Source organism: Clarias gariepinus, chromosome 5 (genome assembly GCF_024256425.1).
Source record: "Clarias gariepinus isolate MV-2021 ecotype Netherlands chromosome 5, CGAR_prim_01v2, whole genome shotgun sequence".
NCBI classification, from domain to species: Eukaryota; Metazoa; Chordata; class Actinopteri; order Siluriformes; family Clariidae; genus Clarias; species Clarias gariepinus.
This window is the reverse complement of record NC_071104.1, coordinates 33,348,169-33,360,625: the sequence shown is the minus strand read 5'-3', so window position 1 is coordinate 33,360,625 and position 12,457 is coordinate 33,348,169. Positions and strand designations below refer to the sequence as shown.

The 12,457-nt window shown below is 38.0% G+C and overlaps 1 protein-coding gene across 1 annotated transcript; it reads left to right on the top strand.

Annotated features, from left to right (window-relative positions):
• Window positions 1-1,975: 1,975 nt before the first annotated feature.
• Window positions 1,976-5,464, top strand: ndufb3 (NADH:ubiquinone oxidoreductase subunit B3). The gene is made up of 3 exons (XM_053495985.1): window positions 1,976-2,056; window positions 3,620-3,749; window positions 5,119-5,464. Exons 2-3 carry the CDS (start codon window positions 3,622-3,624, stop codon window positions 5,261-5,263), a joined length of 273 nt encoding a protein of 90 aa, XP_053351960.1. The 5' UTR covers window positions 1,976-2,056; window positions 3,620-3,621; the 3' UTR covers window positions 5,264-5,464.
• The last annotated feature ends 6,993 nt before the right edge of the window (window positions 5,465-12,457 follow it).

Here is a 12,457-nt window from a genome sequence, read left to right as displayed (position 1 = left end):
GCCTGTACAGTTCCTACAGACCGACACGCAAATCACAGGATCGACTGCAGTGGACTCGGCCATAATCATTTAAAAAAAAAATTTGGTCTTTTTAAAATTATTTGCAGCTAAGATTCTCATCATCATAGTGTGCACAATCTATTCTGCAAATGTCAATTGGTTTAACACCTTCATTCACAAGAAATTTCATCACAAATCCCAGTTTAACTTAAATGCCCATCATACATACAGTATACAAGATTATGGTTCACATTTGGTTGATTATTTTTGACAAATTGCCTAAAGTTTGCAAATGTTAAAATTTGCTTTGATAGACACACAATGCCAAAATCCTCCATAAGCTTTTGACAGGATTTAAGTCAAAAAATGAAAGGCTTTCTTGGCTTGTTTTGGCAGTTTATTGTCTTGTTTTCCATCTTCTCTTTAGATTACATTTATTTGCTGATCAAATTAACTCTAAAATGTCTTAGTTTCAAAAAGAGAACTTCATGTCCAAGGAAAGGTATAATTCCCTTCACTGAAACCATGCCCCCATGCACAAAACAAGTATACATTAAGCTCTCTTTGTGCATAGGGGCATGGTTCTAGTGAAGGGAATTACACACGTAATGTGTCATTACCTTCACTGGAACCATGCCCCCATGCATTAAGAAAAGGGAAGGCATAATTCTTCCAGCATCTAAGGAAATTTCAGTTAACCATGCTCTTCTAGCTTTGTGCATAAACAGCATAAAAGGTTAAATGCTTAAGGAAATGTTAAATGAAAATAAATACAATTTATTATATTTAGTAAAATATCTTACATTTATTAAAACACTTGCTCTAACGGGAAGGCCTTCATGAAAGCCAATTTCATTGTCGTGGTGAATGGGTTTTGTAAATGCATATAAAAATACAGTACTGTTCTTGCAAGCACTGTTCCAGAAAAGCTGGCCTGTGTGTTTTAAAATAACAATAGACTGAATTTGTTATTACTTAATGTCATATGTGTTATTTCATCGTTTTTAAAAATCCACTTTGTTCTAAAATAAATTGACTTTTACATTTGTTTATTTGCTTGCTTGACGGCTCTGACGGCATCCAGAACTTGACACCTGCGTGCTTCCGTTACCTGTGAACATCTATATCTTGCTGTGCCAGTTTTTCTGACGTATGGGCTGCCTATGACACATATAACCTGTGGCAATTTGTGTGAGGATCGATGGCTCGCTGTGGGACCCCTTGACGGGAGCAGCCAAAAAACTAACATATATAGTTAAATGTTTATGAGGTTTATGATAATGATGTACGTTCAGTTTTTATGGCAACAACCAAACTTCAAGTGCTTCACAAAAAAAGGAGAAAAACAAATAAATTACCGGTTTAAAACATAATTTTATTGTATGTCACTTTTTATACTATATATATATATATATTTTATTATATATACTAATTAGCATTTTATTTTCTTATAATTAACAAAAATACTAATAATTTTGATCAAATTATACTAAAAAACAGAACGTGAATCATTTTTTTATGTAATTTTATTTTTTTTATAGTAATTTTATTTTTATGATGATTGTGGATGCCATATTAGATCTGAGTTTATATTTGTTGTTCAAAAAATTTAAGAACATGATGACACTGCAAAACTGTGATGGCAAAATTAAAATAAATAAAAAAATACAGAATATAAACAAAATTGTATTTCAGTTGTATTTTTTTATTATTATCTTTTATGTTTTTTAAAATACTTTTTATTTACAGTTTAGTTTTACAGTATTTATAAATCAGAAACAATAGAATTACTAAGGCAAAATAAAAGTAAAAACAAAAATTAAACTAAGTTTAAACTATACCGAAAGACACACACGTGAATGTACAGTTGTATAGTAAAAAAGTAAAATAATAAACAGATTAACAAAAGAGAAGAGAGGAATCCATTTCATAATATATTTTACAACAACCGGAAGTGTCTCCTCTATTACTCGGCTCTGAACCGGAAGTGTTTCATGTGAAAGGTCGCTATATCTGCTCCTCTACTCGGTTGTTCCGTGTTCGAGGTCATAGAAAGGTTTGTATTTGATTGTCAGGTTTTATATTGCAAAATATTCTACTGCATATCGACAGCAAAATGTTATTTGCACCGTGATAACGTGGGGCGTTTTGTCACTTAGGAAAAAGAACGACCTGTGATATTGTTATGTTAGTTAGTTGCGTTGCTAAGCTAACTGTAACAAGATTTGAAACTGTGCTAAGCTAAGAGACAGCTGGGGAGCTTAGGGACTAGTGGGGTTTATGGTTAGTTTACTAGTTGTAGTCAGTTAGTTAGTCAGCAGTCTTTCTATAACGTTGGTTTTAGTGGATATCTCCGTGTGTTTTGGCCAACCAGTAAAGGTGTAGAAGAGGAAAAACAGCAGAAGCTGATCAGACTAGTGTTAGTGTTTACACTTCTAAACCCTTCTAAGGGTTTGGTTTACCCCAAGTGTTTCCCCCTGCATTTTCCAGCTTTTATTACCTTAATATTTCACAAAAAACCCACTATATTATGTTTTAAGGAACATTTGAAACATATTTAAACATATTTGCAACTGCAAAAAATTAGATATTTACAGTGTGTGTGTGTGTGTGTACACACAGTATATTCTTGTAAATTCAGTCAGTAAATACAACCTGTACCTGTGCGCCTTTCCCCATTGTTTTCTGTTATACACCTGTTTTAGGCTTCCTGAGTTAGTTCAAGGCAAAACACGAAAGAAAGAAAGAAATAGTCCATAATCCCAAGAAGAGTTCTTAAAATAAAAATTTGTATTGTAAAATGCACTTTCCCATAGGAAATAATGTAAATGCAGGTTATCTGTTCCAGCCCTTCAAAAAGATTACCAATTTTCAACCCTAATTTTATTTTTGCATATAAAAATATTTAGAAAAGACATAAATTATGTAAAATATAAAATAAGTAGCTTGCTGTTTCACAGCTATAGGATTCCCATTTCGATTCTGAGTGTCCTTCTGGGTTTCCTCTGGTGTCTCTGGTTTCTTCCTGTTTACTACAAACATGTTTGCTGGTGGATTGATTACTTTACATTGCCCTCTATCTGTATGTATGTGTGTGCTCATGTGTGGGTGCGTATCCGGAAATGTACTTGTGTCCTAAACAGGCTGTATTTCCGCCTCAGTCCCAGTGTTCCCAGGATAAGCTCTGCATCATCTGTTCCCCACTGACCTGCAAGAATTAATTACAGATCCTGTATATAAACACAGGAAACATTTCGCTAAAACAGTTTAATTAAAAAAAAAATTTACTCTACACATTTAATAATCAAGTGTCTTCTTAAACTCAGTCCCTTACAATAACAGATAACCAGTTGGACACTAAGATCTAATCTTGTAACAAAGTAAATAATTTATAAATGATGTATTATGTTCAACCGTATTTACCGTATAACATTTACTTCGTTGTTCATTTCTGTTTTGTTTTTGTGTCTTTGTCAACACAAATAAAATGAACTCAAGCTTATACTGTAAATAGATATTGTTGTTTGTATTAGTTGTTTGATGTCAGTCAATACTTAGAAAAAAGGAATGTTTTATTGATAAGGGTGTTTTATTTTATTTTTTTTTTTACCATAACCAGCCATGGGCGGGGATCACGGCCATGGCAAGCTGTCCATGCCGGACTATAAGACGTGGAAATGGGAGGGAACGCCTTTGGAGTTTACCCAACAGCGGCTGGCTCGACGAGGTCTGAAGGACCCTTGGGCAAGGTGAGATTCTTTGAGTGCGGGGCTATTGTAGGATGCATTGATAATCTGATGATAACACTGATTCAAATACTGTATGATATGATACACATATCAAATTATTAGCCTTTGTAGGATTATAAAAACTATCTTAAGGACCAGATAATTCCTTAGATAGAGTCAGGTGCAAACCACCTAGTTTATTACACAACAGTTACAAAATATTAATTATGAGCATATCTATCAGTATGGATAGTTTTTTTTTTTTTTAAGAGTAACTTCCAGAATGTGAATTGCACAGTGTGTAGAGTTTTTTCCTTTATGCAATTTAATCTAGCTTTTGTTGGTTGCATTTTGCACACCATGAAACTTTGATTTTGCACATTATTCTGCACATCATGACTGGAAATGGTTTCTATACTTCATATAGATACTATATCCTTCTATTTCAATTTAGTTTTATTTTATTATTTGTACATAATGTAAATTTTTACAGCTAAAATTTCTTAGTCCATACTTTTCTCTATATATTCATACTATTTTATTATAAACTCCTTATTTTTTCTTATTTTCAATTTTTATGTCATAACGATCGTATAAGCATTTCACTTCTTATCATACTGTGTATGACTCAATTTGTAAAGGTAAATGTATGTAAATTTGAATTAATTTTTATTATTTTTTTTCAAATAAATGATTTGTTTTTTAGGTAAACACACCAACTTTAAATACTTTAATACTCCTTAGAAATATCGGACAGCTGTTGCAGAAAGTAAAAGCGCTTCCATCTTTTGCACATACTCCCATTTTATGAAAGTATTGCTTCTTCTTCTTTTTCGTTTAATCGGCAGTTGGAATCCAGTATGTCGGTTACATTACCACCAGAAGTCGGTCTCATTTTTCCCCGGTCTCTTTAAAGACTAATTTTCCAGTTCAGTCTTCCTTAAAAGTCTAACGCTTCCTTCCCTGATCAGTGACTCTTTTTTTTTACTCCATAGTTCTTGGAGCTGTGCCACTATATCTAGCCTCTATTGAGAGCAGTACATGCTCAACAGTCTCACTTTTAGAGTCCTCCTTCTTCTTTTGTGTCTATAAGCTGGTGATATGCCGCCACCTACTGTGTTTGGAGCAGAAGATTTGACAGCAATTCAGTGCTTATTAGATACTCATAGTATTTTTAATACTGTAATAAATAATAATCCTGTAATAAAAAAGTACATTAGTGTAGCAGGGGATTATATAGAAGAATAAAGATAGCTTTTACTCTCATTATGGTATATATTATTATTATTTTTCTGTGCAGTCAGTAGTCCTAGTTTGACTTTACCACCCCTTGAGGTATTGCATTGAAATAAGATTTCACTTCTATTTGTGTATCTTTTTTTTTATTCAGAAACGAAGCATGGAGGTACTCCTTCGGCTCCCCGGTCACCTTCCGCGAAGTCTTCTTGCGTGGATTTAAAACAGGATTCATCGCATTCGCAGTGGCCCTGGCTGTCGAGTACACCTTCTTCCCTCCGAAGAAGTCTGAGCATTAAGCACAGAGCACCGACTCACCTGCATGAGACACCTGAAACCCAGAAGAGACACTTAATCATCAGACTCTTATTTAACCCTTACACTGCAGGTTAATAAACCTCCTGTAGTATTCCTCTGTGTTTGTGCATGGTCGTTCGATCTGACCTGCTGTAGTGATGTTTTTTCCGCTGAATTAGAAATAAAACATGAAGTTGTTCCAATGTAGTTGTGTAAATCTTTCAAAATCAGAAACCAATTTCCTCCAATAATGCAAAAACATGCAAATAGGGCATTTCCGAATTGCAATTGGAAGTCTACTTGTGTAGGATCTAAGCTCTTTTGACCCTGTACAGGATGAACGGTATAGAGAATGAATTAATGAATGAACAGTGATTTTATCACAATTTAAAATATCAAGTGGGAAAAATAATAGGTAAAGCCTATAAAACATTTAGAACAACCTTTTGGCAACAAGAACTTGAAGTAAATATTTGCTGTACAAGTTTGTCAGTCTCTCAATGCTTCTTTTCAATTTTTATTTTAAGTTTTGAAAAAAAATTTACCAAAACTTTCTTTATAACACCGCTTCACTAGCACCGGGCTGCTACTTTCATTGTTTAATGATTGTGGAAGTAGGAAGGGTGTAGTACTGGGTGTTTTCCCACCTAGTTTCTGAATTCTGGGTGAAATCTTAAAAACCTAATACTTAAATACTGTGTGTGTATGTGTGTGTTTTTTTTTTTCTTTCTAAATTGCTTCTTTGTTCAAAGCCCTTGGTTAGGATCTCAAAATTGTACTGGTAATATTAAATGTAGTTGAAGAAGGATGTACTTTCTTTTTCACATGACTCATTTTAACAATTTATGTGTCAGAGTTGCAATATACACATCATCATGATCATATTGATTCACTTACACACATCATCTTCTACTTTGTCTTTCGGCTGTTCCCTTTCAGGGGTCGCCACAGCGAATCATCTGCCTCCATCTAACCCTATCCTCTGCATCCTCTTCTCTCACACCAACTAACTTCATGTCCTCTCTCACTGCATCCATAAATCTCCTCTTTGGTCTTCCTCTAGACCTCCTGCCTGGCAGTTCCAACCTCAGCATCCTTCTACCGATATATTCACAATCTCTCCTCTGAACATGCCCAAACCACCTCAATCTGGCCTCTCTGACTTTATCTCCAAAACATCTAACGTGGGCTGTCCCTCTGATAAACTCATTCTTAATCCTATCCATCCTTGTCACTCCCAAAGAGAACCTCAACATCTTTAGCTCTGCTACCTCCAACTCTGCCTCCTGTCTTTTCTTCAGCGCCACTGACTCTAAGCCGTAGAGCATCGCTGGTCTCACCACTGTCCTGTACACCTTTCCTTTCATTCTCGCTGATACTCTTTTATCGCACAACACACCTGACACTTTTCTCCACCCATTCCAACCTGCCTGTACTCGCCTCTTCACCTCCTTTCCACACTCCCCGTTGCTCTGGACCGTTGACCCCAAGTACTTAAAATCCTGCACCTTCTTTACCTCTGCTCCCTGTAGCCTCACCGATCCTCCTGGGTCACTCCCATTTACACACATGTATTCCGTCTTGCTTCGGCTAACCTTTATTCCTCTGCTTTCCAGAGCATACCTCCACCTCTCCAAATTTTCCTCCACCTGTTCCCTGCTCTCGCTACAGAGCACAATGTCATCTGCAAACATCATAGTCCATGGGGACTCCTGTCTTACCTCATCTGTCATCCTGTCCATCACCAGAGCAAACAAAAGGGGGCTTAGAGCTGATCCTTGATGCAGACCCACCTCCACCTTAAACTCTTCTGTGCTCCTACAGCACATCTTACCACTGTCTTACAGCTCTCATACATGTCCTGCACCACTCTAACATACTTCTCTGCCACTCCAGACTTCCTCATACAATACCACAGCTCCTCTCTTGGCACCCTGTCATACGCTTTCTCTACATCTAAAAAGACACAATGCAACTCCCTGTTACCTTCTCTGTACTTCTCCGCCAGCATCCTCAAAGCAAAAACTGCATCTGATGTACTCTTTCAAGGCATAAAACCATATTGCTGCTCACAAATGCTTACCTCTGCCCTTAACCTAGCTTCCACTACTCTTTCCCACAGCTTCATTGTCTGGCTCATTAGCTTTATACCTCTATAATTGCAACAGCTTTGCACATCTCCCTTGTTCTTAAAAATTGGCACCAATACACTTCTCCTCCATTCCTCTGGAATCCTCTCACTCTCCAAGATCTTGTTAAACAAACTTGTCAAAAACTCTACTGCCACCTCTCCTAAGCACTTCCATACCTCCACAGGTATGTCATCAGGACCAACAGCCTTTCCACTCTTCATCCTCTTCAACGCCCTTCTCACCTCACTTCTACCAATATTTGCTACTTCCTGTTCCACAACAGTCACCTCTTCTACTCTTTGTTCTCTTTCGTTTTCCTCATTCATCAACTCCTTAAAGTACTCCTTCCATCTTCCCATCACCCTCCTGGCATCTGTCAGTACATTTCCATCTCTATCTTTAATCACTCTAACCTGCTGCACATCCTTCCCATCTCTACCTCTTTGCCTTGCCAACCTGTACAGATCCCCCTCTCCCTCCTTACTGTCTAGCCTAGCATACAAGTCCTCATATGCTCTTTGTTTGGCCTTTGCCACCTCTACCTTCACCTTACTCTGCATCTCCCTGTACTCCTGTCTACTCTCTTCAGTCCTCTCAGTGTCCCACTTCTTCTTAGCTAGCCTCTTTCCCTGTATACACTCCTGGACTTCCTCATTCCACCACCAAGTCTCCTTGTCCACTTTCCCCTTACCTGATGATACACCAAGTACCCTCCTACCTGTCTCCCTGATCACATTGGCTGTAGTTGTCCAGTCAACTGAAAGCACCTCCTGACCACCCATAGCCTGTCTCAACTCCTCCCTAAAGACTTTACAACATTCTTTTTTTTCCCAGCTTCCACCACTTTGTCCTCTGCTCTGCCTTTGTCCTCTTCGCCTTCCTCACCACCAGGGTTATTTTACACACCACCATTCTGTGTTGTCTCGCTACACTCTCCCCTACCAACACTTTGCAGTCACTGATTTCTTTCAGGTTACAACGTCGACACAAGATGTAGTCGACCTAAGTGCTTCTGTCTCCACTCTTATATGTCACCCTATGTTCCTGCCTCTTCTGGAAGAAAGTATTTACCACTGCCATTTCCATCCTCTTTGCAAAGTCCACCACCATCTGTCCTTCTACATTCCTGTCCTGAAAACCAAACCTGCCCATCACATTTTCATCACCTCTGTTCCCTTCCCCAACATGTCCATTGAAGTCTGCACCAATCACCACTCTCTCCCCTCTGGGGATGCTCTGCATCACTTCATCTAACTCACTCCAGAATTTCTCCTTCTCTTTTAACTCACATCCTACCTGTGGGGCATAACCACTAACAACATTAAACATTATCCCTTCAATTTCCAGCTTCAGACTCATCACCCTATCTGATACTCTCTTCACCTCTAGAACATTCCTTACAAACTCCTCTTTTGGTATAACTCGTACTCCATTTCTTTTCCTATCCACACCATGGTAAAACAATTTGAACCCTGATCCTAAGCTTCTAGCCTTGCTACCTTTCCACCTGGTCTCCTGTACACACAGTATATCCACCTTTCTTCTCTGCATCATATCAACTAACTCTCTTCCCTTCCCTGTCATGGTCCCAACATTCAAAGTCCCCACTATCACTCCTAAACTCTTGCCTTTCCTCTTCTCTCTCTGCTTACGAACACGCCTTCCTCCTCTTCTTCTTCGACCAACAGTAGCCCAATTTCCACCAGCACCCTGTAGGTCAACAGCACCAGTGGCGGTCGTTGTTAACCCGGGCCACGACCGATCCGGTATGGGAATTATATTCTTGATTCGCATCATTGATTTGGCAAATGTTTTACGTCGGATGCCCTTCCTGACACAACCCTCTGCATTTATCCAGACTTGGGACTGGCACAAGAAGACACTGGATTGCGCCCCCCCGTGGTTGCATTACTTACACACATCATCTATACCGCTTTATCCAGTTTTCAGGGTCACAAGCCTATCCCAGGAGAATTCGGGCACAGGGCGAAGTAGACCTTAGATGGACACACACACACACACACACAGTAATAGACTTATTCACACACTACGGGCAATTTGGGAACACCAATTAGCCTAATCTGCATGTCTTTGGACTGTGCCCGAAGGCTCTTGGGATAGGCTCCAAGCTCCAGCGACCCTGTACAGGATAAACCGCATGGAAAATGAATGAGCAGGGATTTTATGACAATTTATAATAATATTTTAATGGATGCACGTATTTAAAAGGAGAAGCTACTGTTTCTTTCTCCAGAGAATTAAGAAAAAACCCTAAAGCACAATTACCCTGTGTAACGTGATCCTACATGGAGGAAGTCCTCGGATTAATGTTCCTTATGTGATCAGCTGTTCAAATAACCAGTTTATCAGCTGATCAGATGAACTGGGAAATGACTGCCCAATCACACTTACATTACTCCTTCTTTTTTAGATGTAGAAATATTACATTTTATTTTATTAGTTTGTTCTTTGGCCTGCGGCACCGTGATGTAGTGGTTAGTACTGTCGCCTTGCACCTCCAGGGTTCGAGTTCGATTCCCAGCCAGGCTCAATTCCCATCTCTATGAGTTTACATGTTCTTCCCATGCTTGGTGGGTTTCCTCCGGGTAAATTTCCGGTAGTGTGTGTGTGCCCTGCGATGGCTTGACACCCTGTCCAGGTGTACCCTGCCTCGCAACCCTGAATACAGAATAAAGCGGTATAGAAGGTGAGTGAGTGAGTGAGTGAACGTTCTTTGTCCACAAGATTTTATTATTTAACTTTATTATTTAAATTAGTTTTCTTTTATAATCGAGCACTTCTGAATTTGGTTTGATTAATGTTCTGTAAAACTGTTTATAACAATGCTCTTCTTCTACTATGTTATCATTTCTACAGCAACAACTCATTTGTAGCAGATCTGTGTTTTAATTTTTATAAGGATGTGTTGATAAGCCTTGATATGCTAATGTTTTCTTAGTGAAGATATTAGAAATTTTGGAAGGAGTCTCCAGTGTTAGTGCTTTGTAGCAATCAGTAGGCAACAGTAAGAGTTTCTGGGTATCACGAAAAGGTGTTTTTATTATCCTCTTTACAGTAAGAAAAAGAACAAAAAGTACAACAATGAGTCACTCTATAATAAGGTAAAAAAAATATGGACATTCCTGTCAGATAATATTATAATAATGTCAGGTTGTTTACTTCTGACGTCATCACACCAACTCGCGGTAGCTCATTTCCTGAAAACTGGGGGTGTCGCGATTAGCACTTTGGCCTCGCACCACTGCATTCAAAGGTCAAGTCCCATCTTTGGGTCTGTGTGGGTCATATTTGCATGTTCTTTCCTTGCTTGGTTGGTAATCCAGTTTCCTCATGTGACTTAAGCTCATTGACAGTTTCATATTCCTCATAGTGTGAGTAATTGTCTGTATGCTTGTACTCTGTGATGTACCCCACCTTGTGCCAGGGGTTACCTGGGTTTGGCTCCAGATGCCCCTTGACCCTGAACAGTTATGGAAAATGAGTGAGCTCACCCTGTCTTGTTTTATTACTTTCATATTTTTTGGACATATATTTTTTTTTAAGTTTGTGTCAAACAAGCTCAGCACAGTGTGTTTACCTTCTATAGAAAGGAACAGCATTAACCTTTCAAAGAGCACTCAATGAAATATTTGGAAATCTGAAAATATTGAGTGCTGAATATATATACGGTATATAAAAGTGGCAACTTGGTGGTGCTGGGTTTTGAACCCCCATCTACCAATCAGTAACCCAGAACCTTAACCATTTGAGCCACCACTGGCCCTATGTTAAATATTTAAATACCATGGAATGTACCTACTGTGGTTCTTTGTCCAATTACGCATTAATTGCTAAACTACAGTATGAATGAAGTATTGAACGTGCCCATTGAAATCACCCACTCTTGCTAGGAATGTCAACAACATAGAAAAAAAGAAATTTCTGGTTATACAACTGAACTCTTTGTCTGTAAATCTGAAGGAAATGATTTATAATCGTACTTTCTGGTGTCATCAGGTTTCTTCCTCATGTCATTTCATGGAGGTTTTGCTTTGTGTATATTACTTAGATGTTGAGCCAGTGTTAATAACATTTCTCATTTAACCAGAAATTACCTACAAGCTTTTATTCATTTCAAACCAGGACCTTGATTGTGCAGAATAACAAAACACAGTTATGAAAGGAAAAACCCCATTTATTTCTTTTATGCCAGTGTTTCACTACTGCTTGAACACCATCAAGGTAGAAAAGTTTCTCAGTATGGCTGAGTATGGTCGGACTGTTCGATTCATGCCTGAAATGTTGGCCTCCATGGATGTGTATACATTTCCCACAGATGGATGCTTGTGGATCTCTTCCACAAGCGGGAGATTCTGATCAAATCTAGATCAATTAAATGATTGAACTGAAAACTCCACAAGGTTATTGATGGAAACTTTTATTACGTATTTGTTCAAATGGAGCTATGGTACGATGTTACTCTGTAAATACAACACTTCCCTTTTCCCTGGAGTTTTATGACATAGAGACTTTCCCTATAATTTCCCCATATTTGATTGAATGTGCTTTACATGAACCCAACGACTCTAAATATGTTGATCCATATATCTTTTAAACTTACAGCTTATTTTGTAAAAACTCTATGAATAACTCCATTACTCCATTTGATTAACTTCATGGAGAGCGAATCAGACTTACTTTTTGGCATTAAGTCTTATCCTAATACTTCTGGGGAATTTATTGGGGGGCAAATGGTAAATTTGTGACCTAGAGTTATTTATGGGATGTTATAAGCAATAATGCATCTAATATCTACTTAACATGGGTTAGGGGAAAGAACATGCGAAGGAAAAGGAGTCATAGCAGTAGGAAGACACTGGGCACTAGTCTATCTATCTATCTATCTATCTATCTATCTATCTATCTATCTATCTATCTATCTAATTGGAAAGTTGATATATTTCCATAATTGAGTTGAAAAAGTGAAACTCATATATTATATAGATTTATTGAACACAGGCTGATATATTTCGAGTCTTTATTTATTTGGATAATGGCTTACAT

Excerpts from the sequence above, each read along its gene's own strand:
- ndufb3 (XM_053495985.1), top strand. The coding sequence starts at position 3,622 with ATGGGCGGGGATCACGGCCATGGCAAGCTGTCCATGCCGGACTATAAG. Across the intron at positions 3,750-5,118 it reads CTGAAGGACCCTTGGGCAAG|AAACGAAGCATGGAGGTACT; the intron begins GTGAGATTCTTT and ends TTTTTTATTCAG.